The sequence below is a fragment of the Neolamprologus brichardi genome, chromosome 5 (genome assembly GCF_056152115.1).
Source record: "Neolamprologus brichardi isolate AB-2024 chromosome 5, ASM5615211v1, whole genome shotgun sequence".
Classification (NCBI taxonomy): domain Eukaryota; kingdom Metazoa; phylum Chordata; class Actinopteri; order Cichliformes; family Cichlidae; genus Neolamprologus; species Neolamprologus brichardi.
This window is the reverse complement of record NC_142108.1, coordinates 13133930-13152419: the sequence shown is the minus strand read 5'-3', so window position 1 is coordinate 13152419 and position 18490 is coordinate 13133930. Positions and strand designations below refer to the sequence as shown.

The 18490-nt window shown below is 42.9% G+C and overlaps 1 protein-coding gene across 2 annotated transcripts; it reads right to left on the bottom strand.

The window, feature by feature from the left end:
* Positions 1-7: 7 nt before the first annotated feature.
* LOC102798790 (transmembrane protein 198-like) lies at positions 8-12999 on the bottom strand. 2 transcript variants are annotated; one of them, XM_006784329.2, is made up of 5 exons: positions 12436-12999; positions 2422-2670; positions 1662-2237; positions 1224-1372; positions 8-1109 (listed from the first exon to the last, which is right to left on the bottom strand). In XM_006784329.2, exons 2-5 carry the CDS (start codon positions 2567-2569, stop codon positions 960-962), a joined length of 1023 nt encoding a protein of 340 aa, XP_006784392.1. In that variant the 5' UTR covers positions 2570-2670; positions 12436-12999; the 3' UTR covers positions 8-959. The 2 variants fall into 2 exon arrangements, with proteins under 2 accessions (XP_006784392.1, XP_006784393.1); XM_006784330.3 differs by having other exon boundaries at positions 1295-1372.
* Positions 13000-18490: the final 5491 nt, after the last annotated feature.

Here is an 18490-nt window from a genome sequence, read left to right as displayed (position 1 = left end):
AAACTGCTTATTATTAAACACATTTATTAATCTTTGACACTTCTATCAACAGGTATTTACAGATTCAGGCAACACGTGTGTAGTCACTGCAAAAAAAGATCCCAACAACGTCTGGATAATTATTTAAAAATCTACAGATCAACAACAAACATGCTTTGTTTTTGTTTAGTTTTTTCTTCTTTTTTTACTTAGCGCTACTAAGGTACTTGAACTTTATATAAATTAAATTATAAAAAGTGGACTCTAAATCACCGCCCATTTTATTCTGATGGGAGCTACATTGCAAAAACAGAAAGATCACAGAATTTGTTAGAGTTCTGCTAGAAGATCCCGCTAAAGGTTCCAGCAAAAGGTTTTTTCCTCTTTCGCATCATTTAGTTTTCACTTCACTTTGTCTTACTCCATACAGCCAGGTCCCATACTTCACTTTTTCATCATACTTTATCTGAAGAAATACACAAAATAAAATTTACTGTGATGACAAGACCTCCCCCCCCCAAAAAAAAATCCTACAACCGGACGGGAAAAGGGTAAAACGGGTAATAACACGACACTTGATTGTGATGACTAACTTCTGAAGTACAGTACATGTAATGTCAAGCATTGCTTTGTGATGTTCACTATCAGAACAGAAACACATCTGTCTTCGAGGCTCATTGGGCTGTTATGTGCTCAGTGAAGAGTGGAAATGGTCGACCTTTATTTTTGTTTGTGTCTGGGGTTTTTCTCGTGTTTCTCTGTGAAACACAGAAGTTGCAGTGGTTTTAGCCTCATCCTCTTACATTCTCCAGCAGCGCTGTGTTTTGCTGAACACCTGCGACCCACTGAGGAGAAAATCAGTTCAAGGGCGACAAACACCCCATGGATAGAAGAGCAGTTATTAACTTCTACTCTACATTAGGAAGACACAGTTGGAGAACCAGAGTGCATTAAGTAGTCCCTTCTTATGTTTGTGCTGCTCAGACCCTGACAACTGGCGTTGTGGCTGTCAGGGGCACCGTGGAGCCAGTGTCGTAGTCCAAGTCGATCGTGGTGTGGTTGGCGGTTCCCACGCTGCTAAGGGAAGTGCCGGTGCCCATCTGTCTGTCCCGCAGACTTTGCAGGTAGCTCTGAGGAGAAGAAGAAGAAAAACAGAGAGATTAGCGAAGCGAACAAAGAGCTAGAAAAAAGTCCAGCGTCTAACGTCTAATCGCTACCGCACGCGGCATGTTTGTCACACTGACCGGTGCCAGTAGATCCCCAGCGTAACGTTTCACTGGGGTGGGTTTACGGCGGTAAGTGCCTTCCTGCCCACCTGCCTGCTGTCGCTTCTTGGCGTCTTTCTCTCGGATCCGCATCAGCTGGACTCTCTTCTGTCTCCGACTGATGACAACTATGAGGTGAAGGGAAAGTTCGAGAGCAACTTTTATAAATTGTGAATCCTGATTGAAAAAATGTGAGTCTACATTTATGAAAGTAATGTAAGAAAACAAATGTTAATTTTGTGAAAGTAAAAGTTGAAAAAATGCTTGAAAAATTCCAGCAGTTCAGATTTAAATGATTTCACAAAAAAAGGTCAAAAGATCGCCAAACTTTGCTTTCATATGGAGAGAATACTTTGATGCTAAGTTTAAGCCTTAGCTTGATTTGATTCATCGGAGGAATGAAAGCGCCACGCTTACCCTCTGTGTGTGAGAAGCTGTTGTCCGTCAGTTTCCACTGGACCAGCACTCCTATGAGGCTGAGAGCAGGCCAGATGCCCAGAATGACCCAGCTGTACCAGCAGAGCGCCTGTCCGGGTGTGAGGCGCAGGCATTCATACACGTACATTCCCAAAACCAGCATCTCCACAAAGTAATCGGCACACACTGTCATGATGGCCGCCCCAAACACAGCGGTGGACAGCATGGTGAACATCTTCTGCCACTGCAGTGTCAGCACGGCAAACAGCATGCCCGATCCCAGAAGAGCGCCCAGCGGCACCCACAGTGTGGTAGGTGTGTAGAACTGCTGAGTGACCAGCAGGGCGGCGAGAGCCAGGAGGAAGCCGAGCAGCAGGCCCGTCATGAAGAGGCCGACGCTTCGCACAAGCATAGTGACGAGGCCGCACAGGAGGCCTATACCGAGGCCGATCCCCGCGCTGGCCTCGACGCTCAGCTGCGTGTCCAGCACGTGCTCCTTGTGGCACAGCAAGAAAATGATGACCGAGCCAAACATCAGGCCAGACAGGAACATGACAGCTTTGAAACACCGGTAACCTGCAGAGGAGGGCACACAGGAGAGACGTGTAGTGAGGAAATTAGAGAATGAAGAACTGGAAAGAAACTAAAAATGAAGTTAGGCCAATATATGACCAGAAGATAAAAACAGCAGACTGCACGTGCGCCTGCAGTCTCATGTCGCCCCAAGTTTCCAATTCTGTAAGCCAGCAGAGATCCTCACCAAAGAAGCAGTAGATGATTCCAAACAGGCAACACATGGAGCAGATGACGGTAGGGATGATATCATACTTCCTCTCGATCTCCAAACTACAGGCATCTGCCATGGCTGACCCTGCCCCCTCAGAGCTCAGTCCAGTGGGATCCGTCATCGTGTTGAACTTTGAGGCTCTGGGACAGGCTGAAAGTCAGGATAAGGAAGGCGGGGATCGCTGTGGGCGTTATCTGAAGTCCATCAGAGCAGGTGTGGTGACTGCAAGAGAAGACAAAAGTGCCGATAAAACAAGGAAACCTAAGAAAGGGTGACCGTATCCTAGTCAGTGAAGCGTTTTTTAATGCTGATTAACACTGAAAATAAAGTAATTCAAAAGTAGGGTGTTAAATCTTCGGCTCTGTATGTGCAACTCTCACTGCAACTCAATAAAACCCTAAATGTTGCAGTCAAACGTCTCATTCACTCACTCCGCTCATATGCAAGCTCAGATCCTCCTGAAAAGGAATTTTTATATGTCAACAAACTCTGGTTTCATGGTAAAGGAATTATGTTTCTTCACCACGTTTTACCATCTCATGAAAACCACTCTTCTACACCCAATTTTTTAACACTAGCAGATTGTGTTTTTAATTTTCTCTCCCCTGAGTAATTCACCCTTTTGTTAAAAAAATAAATAAATAAATCACCAATCGTTTCGTGGAAAACAAAGGCACAGATTTATCTATGGGCTAAATTGGCCCCAAGTTCACTTTTGTAACGGCAGGCGACTGTTAATATTTCCCCACCACCTTCTCTTCTACTCTGTTATAATCTCTTTCAGAGGAAGGGCACCAACAAGCACTCTTAAAAGATTATATATGCTATTTAAGCTGGCAGGCCTGCAGATCGCCACAGAGGGCTGCAGTGGGGCTAAAGACTTATGGGTGGACTGCTCTTTCTGAGGCTGCTGGCAGGCCTCCTGTATGAGCTCACCGCAGCTGAGATCCGATTACAGCTAACTCACGTTTCTACTTGAGACACTCAGGAACATTCGGTGCTGCCTTTTCTCCTTAATAACCAGCTCCTCTCTTTCTGTCCATCTTTACCTCACCGTGTTTCACATCGAAGTTCCCCCACCTTGCAGCTGTTTTCTCTTTAACTCTACAAACTTCTTCTATCTGTTCCTCAGACAGAAGAATGACTAATTTGGATGTCCTGCCTAAGAATGACTTTACATGGAAAAAATGAGCTGGCCACTGGAAATTTCTCTTTTCTTTTGCAGTCTCTCACAGTTCTTCTGCCTTTTTTCCCTTTCTGCCCCTCTTCTTTCTGTCACTAAAACTGCAAAGGCCCAATTCTGTGGTCTTAGAAGAAAAAATACATGATCAGTGCCACTCTGCTGGGCTTCCCCTGCATTTCAAAACTGATTAAGATATGCATATCTTACTTTTCTCATAATAAAAAAACCTCATTCTCAGACTATAATGACTCCTATTTGTCAGTTTCTTCATTGGAACAGTAAAACAAAAGGAATAAGCTGTTGTGCAAATAGAAAGATTGCAAAAAAAAAAAGTTTTTTTTTTTTAAAGTAATGAAACCAAGCTGTGCTCTCTGTTGACTACAGCAGGACAAATAATAAAAAGGAGAAAAAAAACTTTTCTAACAAGAATGACTGCTGTGGGCCAGATCTCTGTTTACACTCATGACTATAATCTTCACATCAGCCCTCGCCAGCTTACAATGAAGGCCCATACTCAGCTCTGGGACGCAGCTATGCACAGAGGTCCGGGCAGCATTGGTGGATCAGTGCAAATATGACAGCTGGTGGGCGGAAAGGGTGGTAGTGTCTTTCTTCGACATTTTTGAATTCTTTGTGTGATTAAGGGTTAATGCTACCTCCTAAAATTCAGAGTAAGCACTAAATTTCGAGCAGATGTTCGTGTCAGTGTGTTGTGAAAGAGGTTTAGAAGGGAAAAAATCCCTTACTGTTAGAGGCTTTTGTTTACCTCTGGCTGGGGAAGTACTACGGTCTCCCTCCTCGTGTTACCAAAGGTGCGGTCATGTGAGAGAAGGGGAAAGTTTTGTTTATGCGTGACTCTCTTTAGGTGTCAAATGAATTTGAATGAAGAAAGTTGGCTGATGCACTTTATTTATGAGTAGAGCTGACTTTTAGTGTACACTCAACTCAATGTTAACCCAGCTGGTTTGTGTCAAAGACTCTTCGCATTAGCTGGTGTTATTATGGCACCTGGTCAGTGTTGATATGAAACAGCTGCTCTTTTTCAATTTATTTTCCTTTTTTTCAAACCGTTTCTAAGTTTGATGGCTTCTTTATATTCCAGGCATTGTTACTCCTTTAAATTAGTAGAAGACTAAAGTCCTGGGTAGTTAACTGGCTCTAAACAACTACAGCAACACCAACCTGAATACTGTTTACCACGAAGCTTTGTGGGCCGTTATTAAATATTATTAATTTTATATTTATTCCTGTTATTCCACATTAACAATATTCCACATTTACACTCACAGGCCGGACTCTGAATGAACGCTTTGCCGTCTTCTAATTAGGTTTAGTTAAACAGCAGGAAGACGTCGGTGGCGCTAACACGAAATAACAACCCAGGCCTCTTCCTTTCTCTCACATATCTGGTTACTGTTGGATCTCATATCTTAACTGCTAAGATAATGACTTAATTCACTCTTAAACTAGAGATCCGCTCATATTTCAGCAGGATTTTAACAGTAATCTGCCTCAGCTTCACACACATATACACCCATGTTTTACTCCCATGCCTCTGCCTCATGCTGCCTCGTCCCTTTTCGTCACAATGGTGTCTTATGTGTAGCAGCCTTGGGAGTCATTGCCGCTGTGGGAGAATAGAGCCATTATGGGGCAAAACAAAGACTCTGAGGCCCATGCTGTGACCTCTAGTGGCACTCGGAGGAAACCATGTGAATGAAAAACGAGACCGCATAAAGATGACTGAGCGCAGCAGCAAGGACGCTGCTACATCCCAAGTCGTTTGCTTTAAGAGGGGAGCCAAGTATTTGCCTTCAGACGGCTGGTAAGTGATGAAGGGTGGTCCTAAACTAGAAGACAGAGCTATCAGTCTTAACGCTTGAACTCCCTGGAGGCCCCCCCGCCAAGAAAAAAAGAGCTTACAATGCAGAATTTTCAACAAGCTGCCTGGCAACAGATTCATTAGAAGTCAACTAGACTTTGAGTCTGCAGCCATACAGGCAGCTCTCCGAGGCTGCACTTTGGCCTGGCAGCGCTTTGAGTCAGAAGGTAGCATCACTGGTTTTCCCCCATGCAGCAAAGTACTGCACAAAGGTTAATGAATTCAATTCTGACGACTCAGTGGAAATTAAAGTGAAATTTGTTAGTTTTACAGCAGCTATTTGGGAAATTTTCAAAATATGACACCCACATAAGCTAATAATAGGCACAAACACATACACAGGACCACCAGCCTGGGGGAGCCTGGGTGTAGAGGGGGACAAAAATGGGCCTTTCTAAAAACCTTTCTAAAGCATTTAAATCACAAGAAAAGCCTCTTTTTAAATTTTCCTTATTTTATTTATATAAAGACATAAAGAGGTCAAATAAAATTTTACCTTGCCTTCCTATAATGCAAAAAAAAAAAAATCACCCGTAACCTTAAATCTACATTTAAGGTGAAGTATAACACCTACCCTTCCTCATGGAGGGTCCAACAACAGACAAATGAGAAGCAGCAGGATTTTAGGACATTAGTGCCCATAGCCTGAGCAGAATAAGAATGAGTGAGGACGAGCTATTTACTATCCCCCCGCATGACAGGAAGAGTAAGCAGTGAATGGAAATTATTGCTGTGCTTACACCGTGGAAAACAAGGGCTTTAAGCAACAGGTTAAAAAGCTCGACGTCAGAGGTAGACAACAATTTTCAGTGTAATCATGTGACCGTGGTGTGCAGCGCTACAAGGTTAAGTTACTTTAGTTAGTGTTAAGTACATATTTTATACGTTTACTTACATTTTCCGGGGGGGAAAACTACCCAAAGCTACTTCTGTGCTTACATTTGATATTCGCTGTATCACTGGATATAATGCTGCTGCAGCTGCTGCAGCTGCTGCTGGCACCTTGTTTACATACTTTGAATTAGGCCATGCGTCATCAATGAAAGTAACTCATTAGAAAACAAGGCCGGAAAATGCCCTTCATATAAGTATTCTTATAAATGCTTACCATGTGTCTCAAACTGCCTCTCAAAAATAGGCCCATGCATCTGTCGCTTCTTAAATAAAACATCCCAAAAAATGCCAGAAGCTCTGCTGTGACAAACCGTCAGCTAATCCAAAGTGTTGCAGTGTGAGTACAATGAGGAATTAGCAACACGAATCAGATTTCTGTAGCTTCCCTTCATTAGTTCACAGTAAAGTCCACAATAGCTTTTAATCCTTTAAAGCACCTCAGAGTGCAGGTTTGTGGTTCCTACAGTTTTAAAAAGTCTTACTGAGGCAGACAGTGTAGCTCCTTTTATGAACGGGCCTGAAAGTTTCTGTACTGATCACACTTACAGTTATTGCTCAATCAATTTAGTTTTTACTGGAGAATCTCATATCATGAATGCCCTGAGCTTTGCTTCTCTCTGGCTCCATAAATTTCTGCGCGTCTGCTGCATGTCATTATGTCATCCCTCCAATAATTTTATCTTTTTCCTCTTTGTCTTCTCTCTCTGTTGTAGTCTCTATTGCATTTTCTCTAGTCTCTTCTGTTTTGTCTCCATTGAGGTGGATCGGCCGCTCCCAAGTCTGCTTTTGCTGCAGATTTCTTCCAGCTGAAAACAGAAAATAGTTCCATTTCTCTTTGGGATATTGCACCATTGGAAGGTCTATACTTTACAACATAAAGTGCCCTGAAATTACTGTGAAATGCAGCTTGTACAGTTTAATAACTCTTTTGCACTTCATTTCCCTCCCTTCTTTGTGTCCTGTCTACCTCTGCACTGTTAAAACACAATGAACAAGTAATAATTCAAATCCCTTCTACAAAGCTCACTGAGCTCACACTCAGTATCAGCTGCAGATGCGCTATTGGAATAATGTGTTGTCCTTGGGTATCCTCCCCTTGAACACACCCAGCGGGGTGCTGTCCTGAACAGCACAGATTTGAGTGCTCAGCTGCTGAGGAACAGACAAGGCTGACTAAAAGTTCCCCACATAGCTAATGCGGGTGTGTTTAATCAAGGGGGTGGGCGTGCGCGATCACAGCCAAAGATTCTGGGAGCGTTTCTCTGACTTGACGGCCGGGGCCAGCTGAGAACTGAAAAACCTGCAGAGCTATGGCCTGGCCGTCTAACAGCTTCACTTGGAAGACCCTACCAAGAATGCGAGATGCACTGGGGTCTCAACAGTTGTTGGTATAAATTATGTCTCCTCAAGGTGAAGACCCCAACCAGCTGGAAGACTAACTGAGTCAAGAAAATAAAAATGTGAATAAAGCGAACTAATGTCACAGCTGGGGTCTTTAAATATGATAATACATATTGTGCTAAACACAAAACTTATCAAAATAACATCTGCTTTAACTCTAAAGCAGACAGAGCCAGACTTCAAATGACCCACTGCTGAGCTTCCTGCCTCGCCGTAGCAGGAAGCTGAGGACCACATGAGGAAGTGGAACATCAGGTTTCAGCAGGAACTGACCCCCTGTGTTTGTGACATGGACCAGAAAGGCTATCAAAGAGCTGGATTATCAACACACAAAGCTGAGGAAAAACAAGGCGGCTACCTGGAAGTCAAAAAACTAGCAGTGTCTTTAGAAACCATTTCACCTGAGAAATTTGACCATTAGCAAGTTGCAGGACAGGCAACCTTATGATGCAGCGTTAATAAGCTTGTAATCTGTCTGGCTCACAGGCTAAACTACACATAACACTTTCAATTATGTCATAATGGCCCAGCTTACGTGATTGTGGCTACTTTCAGAAGGGTTTTTTTGCATAGCAGCTACTGCCGTGTTTGTATGCTAAGAACTTACATAACGAACAAAGCACCACATGACAGTCAGTTTTCGCTTTGACCAGACTTTGAGTCCCTGCGGGCTTTGCATTTCTTCTTCATGTGCATCTGTGTATGAAAACAGATTAGTAGCTGTCACAAACTCTTGGCTGTAGTCCTTTTATTTATTCATTCTGATTACTAAGTGCCAAAAAACTAAACACACAATACACACAGAGATTTATAAACTGAGCTATAAAACTAGGGGCGAGCTATTTGGTTCAAAACCTTTAAAAAGCAGCATTTTTCAAAGCTGTTGAGGCGTAGGTAACTCAGGTCTCTCAGTGTTTTTTCACTCCATTGTACGTGAATTAACAACAACTTGTTTTTAACAACTTTCCACATATCAATCCATACTTTCAAGAGCCGTTTTAGGGCCACATATGAACTACGACATCAACATAAACCTCATTTTTCACTGCACAAATCTGACCTGCAACTCCCCCCCTCACCTTAAAGTTCTTCATGTATTCTCTGCCTCGTGGTCCTGATCTATACTAAAGAGATACCTACACACAGGGATCCGTACATCTGTCTATAAAGAAATGTCACAAAACTCGATGCCTTTAACCAAACAATTCAGAGGGGATAATAAACTGCCTTGTGACCACAGTCTCTTAAATGCTGAGTTCAAGTTAAACAATTTCTTCTATTTGCCTCCCAAAACTGACCCAGGTCAAAAAACCAACCTCATTTTCCACAGTGGGAGGTCCCTGAATTAGGTCATCACCCTGAGTTATGGAAATGCACATTGGCAGTATTTTCTTGTACTCTGCAAGACAATAAGAGAGCCACTAGTTGAATTTCTAATTCAGTCTAAAACATTCAGTCAAGTTTATATTTTCACTGCAAAATCATTTCCCCTGTAGTCCTTGGTCCCAATTACATCCACTTATGGCTCCCTTTTTTTTTTATGAGCAGCAATCTAACTTTTTTCCTGCTCTTTAATCTCTCCATTTCATGCTTGCCTGATTTTCGCCTCAATAAAAGAGATCCTTAGAGAGCTATTCATAAAGAGGCATGAAAAAATCTGCAATACAATGAGCAGCCTTTTGAAGAGAGTCACATGTCAGTGGTGCATGAGTGTATACTGTACCTCAGAGAAAAAGGTCATTAACACAGTGAAAATATACTAACGTGTAATGTACATTCATCAACTGTGCTGTGGTAAGTTAGCACTGTGAGTGCACCGTATGTGCTGTAAGGAGGGGCAGGTTCACAAACGCTCTATTAACGTCTGTGGTGGGGGAGCAGCGTTTAGCAGGCCGTGCGGTGGAGTCTGATGTCCATATGTTAGCGGCAGCGTATGAGATAATATACGCAGCTGATGAACAATGACATGCAGGCCGGAGTCTATATATGACCTCCAATCATGAAACTTTGACAAAAGGCCACTCACTGAAATGTAAAGAAAGCCCAGTACAGAGGAAAGGAGGTCAGACCGTAACACAGCAGTGGTTCGGACCTCCAGTGCTGTGCCTATATACAGTACGTCTGCAGCACTTCCAATGCAGCTCTGTCATTTAGAGCAGGCCTTTAACCCTCTCTGTATAATTCCAGCCTGCAATAATTGTACCCCCTACAGCGCCGTCACAAGCCGAAAATATCACACGTCCTTCATTTTCCTCTTAAATCAGCACCACCCTCATGTCACAGCTATAGCACAGGGTACTTTAAATAGTTTTTGGATGTTAGAGAATTCAGTTCAATTCAATTCAAACTATACAGCTCTGAGATACAATAATGGCTGCCTCACGGCACTTTATATCAAAAGATAGAGACCCTACGATAATACAGGGAAAACCCCAACCATCGAATGAGCACCTATGAGCAAGCACTTGAAGACTGTGGGAAAGAAAATCTCCTTTTTAACAGGAAGAAGAACCTCCTTCAAAATTATGGTTTTTACTTCTTTAAAAGCTACATGTAACACTCAGTTTAGCTTCCTATCAGTACAAAGGACAACGGTTAGAGTGAAAGAAAATTGATGAAAACGTGATGAAATGCAGATTTTTTTCCCTGCACTGTAACAAAGACACAATATATACTGAGCCCTGGGTTGCCCCTCATTCATCGGAGTGTAAGTGTGTGTGTGTGAATGTTAGATAAGGCGCCTATCCATAGAATAAAAAGCTTGGTGAATGTGTATGTGAATGGGTGAATGAGGCTTGTAGCTTCAAGTGCTCATTCTTTGCCCTCGTAAATGTAAAGCAATAATTTTGAATAAAATCCAACTGAAATATATCAAATCGAGGGTTTATTTTCTCATATAATTAATCATTTAGGAAAACATGACTGACATAAACTAAATGTATACCAAACAGGTACATTTTATTTGACCCGATTCCATTGCATTTGATGTTTTACGTTGTCGTTATGTAACACAATTGCATGGGAAAATGTACATGTTGTCAAATGATTTAAATCAGCATTTTGGCCATAAATATTTGTGTGCGTGTAAAAGTCCATTTAACCCACATCTATTTAAATTGCACTCTGTATTTTTGCCTTACTTTAGTACTGAAGCTTTCAGAAATACACCTTTGCTGTAGTTTCCTAGCAGCTGAGGGAGTCACGGGTACAGAGTACCGGGGTCAAGCATGTGGCCTGACACACTAACACATATGTCTTGAAAATTTCAGAGGTGAACTTTTCTAAATAATCATCATCCAACAGCATTTTGGATGTACAAGTGTGTATTTGTGTTTCTTGTTGCTTAAATGTTACTTGCCAATGTGCTGTAAGACATTGCATTTGGACATTTAACTTAGATATTCCATCTTTAGCAAAAACATATCTCATATAGGTTTGAAACTGCAGATAAATAAAGAAGGGCAGCAAGTCAATGCTTTAGTCAGAAGAATAAAAACCAGCCTGTGGTCACTTTGAGAGAAAAAAAATGTAACAACACAGACTGTAATCCACGTCCTACCGAGATGTCAAGTTAAGGATTTAAAATGTGCATACACTCACTCCAAAGAGTGTTTGACATTTTTCTGAAATGTCACCTTGTGTTTCAGTGATTTTAGATGAGCAAGCATATTTTACTAACATCAAAAAGACAAAAACTGAGACCCTTGCATCCACGCTGACATCTGCAGACTGACTTTCATCAGCCCCTGCTCTTCGCGCTTCCTTCTCCTTCCCCAAAGCAGGGAAGGGCTTCCTCTCAGCCTGTTCAAAGGAGAGGAGTTTTTAAAACCATCTGGTGCAGGCTGAGGGAGAAGGTCGTGTAGATGGCGGAGGGGGTGCACGGAGGGGCTGTAACTGCAGACTGTGGTCCCCCAGTAAAGACGGGACCTGAAGGTTGTCATCATACTGCCCAGAAAAACCAAGAGGCACTCCTACCCTGGATCACACAGCAGAACCACAGGGCAGGGCTCTTTGCACGCCATCCAAAGGCATAAAAAGATGTAACTATATAGTTATCCTTGAATGCACGCTGGGTGGATACAAAAGAAGGTAGGGTGTTGTTACAAACCACCTGTGGCTCTCACATAAAACCCGGATTAAAAGCACAAATCAACAGGGGTTGATAACTTCAACTAAGATCTTGACTTTTATTTCTCTCCCCACACACAACTTCAGCATAACTAACACTGAGTTGTTAGCCTCCACTGATTAAAGCACATTACTGTGGGACTTTGGTGTAAGTGTCCGGTTCAGTGCGCACACAAAAAGCCTGCATTATCCCGGATCATTACGTCTTTGCGCCCAAAGGCTCCGGGATAAGTTGCCTTACGTGCCTCAAGTTTAAAAAACCTTAAAAGAGGAGCAGCAGTCAGTCAGGATCTGGATTCAACTATAATCAGCAATCAACAGCTCTATCAGTGGAATATATGCGGCTATTGTCTCCATACGGCTGTTAACTGAATTCAGATATCCACTGACACACTTAACACCGCAGATGACATCCAGAGTAGGCTGGCATTGTGGACGACACACACACGCGCACACAAATATGTTTTACGTTAGCCTAAAGTTAAAGTTACAAACTTACCGACGCGCCCGTGAGCTGCTGAAGCCTCAAACTTTTCTGTGACACTCGGCCCTGTCAGGCAGGGAAGGCAGCCAACCATTCAAAAACACAAAAGCAGCGGCGGTAGGATTCAAGGGAAAACCGGTTTTCTCTCCTCAGGCTCTTCCTTTTTTCTTCCCCTAACTCACAAGCTCCAATAACCCGACAGCAGCGGCTGCATGGTCTTGTTCCCCGTCCCTGCCTTTCCTAATGCAAATCTCTTAAAAAAAAAAAAAAGAAAGAAAGAAAAAGAAAGGCTCCGACTGCAGATGTGCGGACCTTCAGCTCGCTTCCATTCTCCGGGTAGAGCCTCGGTCACTCCGACCCAACTTTCAAACTAAAATGTTCAGTTTCCGTCTCAGTCCACCTCTCTGGAAAATCTTACCAGTTCTCCCTCTCTTTCACACACACAAACACACACCTCCCCTCTCCTTTTCTTCACACTGAAATAAACGACACTTAAAAAAACACAAAAGAGGAAAAAAGTTCTCCCTCTATCCCCCACCCTGAGCTAATCCCCTCTCTATCTGCATCCAGCCTCGGCAGTTTGGCCGTTGGAAAGCGGGAGGGAGGGGGAAAGGGAGTGGGAGGGTAGTGGGGCCCAGCTCAACGTTTTACTGTGGCTGCACCTGAGGGGGGGGGTTCATGTGAATGCAAGAGAGACAACAGCGTACACGTACTGCATATAGATTACAGTGTAGTGGGTTTTAAAGGACACGCTAAACGGGAGTTTATATTTAGACAACCTTTGCAAAGGGTTTATAAGTGACAAAGAATGCCTAATAAATCATTTACTATGGATTTATGGGGCATTTAAACCAACTAACTAAACCAACTTAAACCGAGGTTGTCAGGACTATTTGTTTGAATTAGCTACAATTACAGGGGCGTATCTAGGATTTTTTCTTAATGAGATGGGGGGGGGGGGGGGGGGGACCAAAAACAAGGCTAGGGGGGAGGGGTTATATTTAATCTGAAATAACCTCAGTTTGGGCAGCACAGTGGTTGTTAGCACTGTCAGTGCACACTAGGTACTGAGTTCCAGTACAGCCTGGGGGCCTTGTGACTTTGCATGTTCTGCCCATTTGTGGTAGAGATGGGTGGAACGATCCAAATGTCGATAGTATCAGACTGATACTAGTGCTATAAGATCGATACTTGGTTTCTGTCCTCTAAGTCAGCGGTCCCCAACCTGTTTTGCGCCACGGCCCGACAATATTTTCACGGACCGGCCTTTAAGGTGTCGTGGATAAATACAACAAAATAAAACTAGTACCGGTACTGAAAAAAAGAAGATTTATTCATAACACACGTGAAAAGACCCAGGAAAACCGAGTTAACGAAAAAAACGATGACAACCCTGAAAACCATACATTTCACACCTGAGTCTCAACTCTCGCGGCCCGGTACCAAATGACTCACAGACCAGTACCGGTCCGTGGCCCGAAGTTCAGCATGCAGCCCACTAAATGAAATGAAATGGTTTTTTTTAATGAAAAATATTAAAATATACTTCCGTACCAAATGCAAAAAAAACCCAACAACAGTTGTGTATAAAAAATATGTGGACAGCCATTTCTATTTTGTATAACCTATAGCAAATTTCAATTGCAAAAGCTGACCCAAAGCCTGGAGCCCGTCTGAGTTTGCATATCCTCCATGTGTCTGCATGAGTTCTCTCCAGGTACGCCGGCTTCTTTCCACAGTCCAAAGAGAAGTGTGGGATCAGGTTGATTGGTGATTCTACATTACCTGTAGGTGGGAATGTAAGTGTCAGTGTTTGTCTGCCTTTCTGTGTTAGGGCCCAATAATAATATCCTGGTCAAAAACAATTCCAAGATTTCTCACACTATTACTGTACACATAGTTGAGATGACTGTGTCTACATGTTGAAGCTCAAAGTGAGCATCAGAATGATGAAGAAAGTTGATATAAGTCATTTTGAATCCTTCACAGTTGTTGATGACAGACGGGTTGGTCTGTGTTTCAGAAACTGCTGAACTACTGGGATTGTCCCACACAACCATCTCTAGGGTTTACAGAGAATGGTCTGAAGAGAAAAAACCCAGTGAGCAGCAGTTCTCTGGGTGAAAATGCCTTCTTGAGAAGTTAGAGGTGAATAGCCAGACTGCACCAAGCTGATAGGAAGGCAACAATAACTCAAAGAACCACTTGTTATAACCAAGCAATGAGGAAGAGAATCCTGAATGCACAAGACATTGAACCTTGAAGCTGATGAGCTACAGGAGCAGAAGACCGCACTGGGTTCCACTCCTAATAGCTAAAAACAGGAAGCTGAAGCTACAATCCACACAGGCTCATCAAAATGAGACAATAGAAGATTGGAAAAGGGTTCACTGGTCTGATGAGTGTTTGAGCTACTGTGACATGCTGTAAGCAACCAGCATGTCACAGTTCAACCAGACTGCTGATTTCTGCTGCAGCATTCAGATGGTCAGATCAGAATTAGATGAAAACAACATAAAAGCGTAGATTCAATCTGCCTTGTTACAATGGCTTTGACTGCTGATGGTGCGATGGTGAGTGGGATATTTTCTTGCCACACTTTGGGTCCCTTAGTACCAAATGAGCATTGTTTAAATACCACAGTCTATTGTTGCTGATGATATCCATCCTTTTATCACCACAGTGTACCAGTGTACCCATCTTCTAATGGTTGCTTACAGCATGTCTCAGTAGCTCAAATCATCTCAAACACTTTTCTGTAACATGACAGTGAGTTCACTGTACTCAAATGGCCTCCAGATTTCAAGAGCACCGTTGGGATGTGGTGGAACTGGAGATTCACATCATGGATGAGCAGTTCAAAACCTGCAGCAACTGTGTGATGCTGTCATGTCAGCATGGCCCAAAATGTCGGAGGAATGCTTCCAACACCTTGTTGAATTTATGCCACAAAGAAATAATGCAGTCCTGAAGACAACCCAGTGTTAGCAAAGTGACTGATCAGTGCATATCTCTTTAGTATTACAGCTGCTGCTGATTTGAATTTCTTATATATTTGCTGGAAAGCTTGATCTGTGGGAATGCATTTTGTCAGCAATAAAATAAGTATGGATACTTTCAACTGCTCCCTTATTTCCAGTGTGGTTGCCACAGCAGATGGATCCTCATGCTTGAGTTGGCACAGATTTGACACTGGATGTCCTTCCTGAAGGAACCCTCCCATTTATCCAGGCTTGGGACTGGCACTAGGAATACAATAGTTTGCGATCCACTGACGCTGAGTTTTGTGTCTATTTCCAGCCTTGAAATGCAGATCTTTTGCATATAAGGTGAATGCGTTAACCATTAAAGCTTTACAAAAATGGTACGGAATACAAACTACAATATTTTCATCCTAAATTTAGTAGAGTAAAAGCAGAAAGCAAAACACAGAAATACTTAAATAAAATACAAGTACATTAAACCTGTACTTCAGTAAAGTAATAATTTCTTTTTACTTAGTTACAATCTTACTGGTTCTATCCATGCTCTAATCCAGTGGTTAGATTAATGGAACTGTAGTACAATGATATTGTTTGGAGGAGGGGCCCCGCAGGGGCCAATCATATTGGGGAGGTATGCGATACTGCAAATTTCAATAACAATCCAATACCAAGTAATCCAGGTCCAGTATTGCTGATACAAATACTGATACTTTTAAAATGTAAAGGCAGCTTATGGAGGGCAGAGCAACGTATCATGAGTTATGAAACGACCACATGCCCCCTCTTCAGACATGCCATTGCTGCACGACATTTATTAACAATTCATCAACACAATTCATCCTGGGTCTGCCCCGGGGTCTCCTCCCGGTGGGACATACCCAGGAGGCATCCTTGTCAGATGCCCAAACCACCTCAACGGGCTCCTTTTGATGTGGAGGAGCAAGGGCTCTATTCTGTGCCCCTCCTGGATGGCTAAACTTCTCATCCTATCTCTAAGGGAGAGGCCAGGTACCCTTCGGAGGAAGCTCATTTCCGCCGCTTGTATCCTGATCCCTCCGCGAATCGCTACCTTATTGTGGTGGAGGGGTTTGTGTGTCCCAGGGGCTATGTTGTCCAGGGGCTTCTGCCCCCTGGTAGGGTCTCCCATGGCAAATTGGTCCTGGGTGAGGGACCAGACAAAGAGTGATTCAGAAGTCCCCTATGAGTAGAACATCAAAGGGACAGTTCACCCTGCCCGGGATAGGGGTACCAGGGCCCCGCCCTGGAGCCAGGCCCGGGCAGGGTGCCTAAGGGAGAGCGTCTGGTGGGGGCCTTGGGGCCCGGCCGGGCACAGCTTGAAAAAGGGACATGGGCCCATCCTCCTGCAGGCCCACCACCCACAGGAGGCGCCGTAAGGGTCTGGTGCATTCTGTGTCGGGCGGCGGCCAGGAGCGGAGGCCCTGGCTGACTGATCACCGGCTACCAAGACTACAACCACTGTTACTGTTAATATTTATAGATACATATTCATTTGCTGGTTACCTTTGTTACTTAATTAACTTATTTGCAATAACTGAGAGGAGACTTTTCATAAATATCCCATCCTTTAAAAAGGGGAAAACGTAAAGAAAATATGACTAATACATATATATATATATGTGTGTGTCTCCAGTGAGGCCTGTCGAGCTCTGCGTGTTAAAACAGAGACAAGTGTTTAGATGTGTAGGTCAATTTGTTTACAGGCCAACTCATTTGTTTCTACTTTAGTGCTCACACAGGGAATGACTTGGGTACAGAGAGTAACAACTGGTGACACAGGACCTCGAGGATTGCGCTGGTACATTCAGAAATGAGCTGCAGCTGCAAGCGCTGCTTGTAGGAGCACTTTTTTTCTTTCACAGTCAGATGAGTTGGTTGTGCATGAGTGTTGTTGAGCAATAGCCCCAGCCACGGCCCTGTCGGTTGAAACCAACACCCACATGTGTTGTTTACCACTCTCTGTGTGTCCCCCCCATCCACATTTGCGTATGGAAATCATTGTTGGATGTGCTCAGTCAAGCTTGAATCATGTATTGTAAATCATTGGTCTGACAAACCTTGCGATATAATATTTAATTGGCACGTTTATTTGCGTAAGCCACGTCACTGCATTTCCAAGAACATAAATGTGTGGCCATAGTAAAATGAAGAAAAAGTAAACATGTAGAAGTGAGCTATTTAACCTCATTTTCTTGTGCTCTCGAGGAAGAACAGATGCCACCTCCAAACGTAGTTAATTTCTACAGAGTAGCATCCCTGTTCTGTTTCTTTCCATTAAACATTTACATCCCTGAAAGTCACAATCTGATCACTGAATGCACAGAAGTGTATGAACTACCAGACACACATAGAACTAATAACATCTTTGTGCATTTTCTTATCATGCTGTGGCATGAAGCTCAATTACACGTGTATTCTGAGATAAATTGCAGTACGACAAAAATATCAGGAAGTTGTGGTGTTTTTTCCCTCAGTCCTTACAATGGATTAGGCAGGTATTTTCCAGAGAATTTACCACAAACACACAGCGCCCCAAGGCAATTTAAAGAAGGAGAATGACTAATTGCCTTATGCACGATGTATGATTTAATAGTTTTCATGGATTTGAAATTGAATGGGTGCTGTCAGTGGGTTCAGTTTTGTAAGGCATTAAATCCTTAGAGGACCTGTTTGTTGCCGAACTACTTTTAAAAATTACAGCTTTCTTTAAACTACAAAAAGTCCTGAGAAATACAGGAAATAAAAAGCAACAGTTTCATATCTGCTGAGAAAAAGTGCCACAGTCACCTTGGGGCAACAACTAAACAACGGTTTCTTAAAGGAAACAGTTGAGTACAAACATACACACTTTAAAAATCAAATGTCCTTTAATTTTTTAATGAAAAGTCAACTTCCATTTGAGTTACCATTTGTTAGACTTCTAAATATTTAATCAATTGGTCAACATGATGCCTCATTCACATCAGACGAATGCTTCTGGTCACAAATCCTGAGTCGCTGCTAACAACTAAAGTGTCTGACCCTTAAATTCATGTAGACCATTTTACTGTTCACAGGAAGTGATGTAC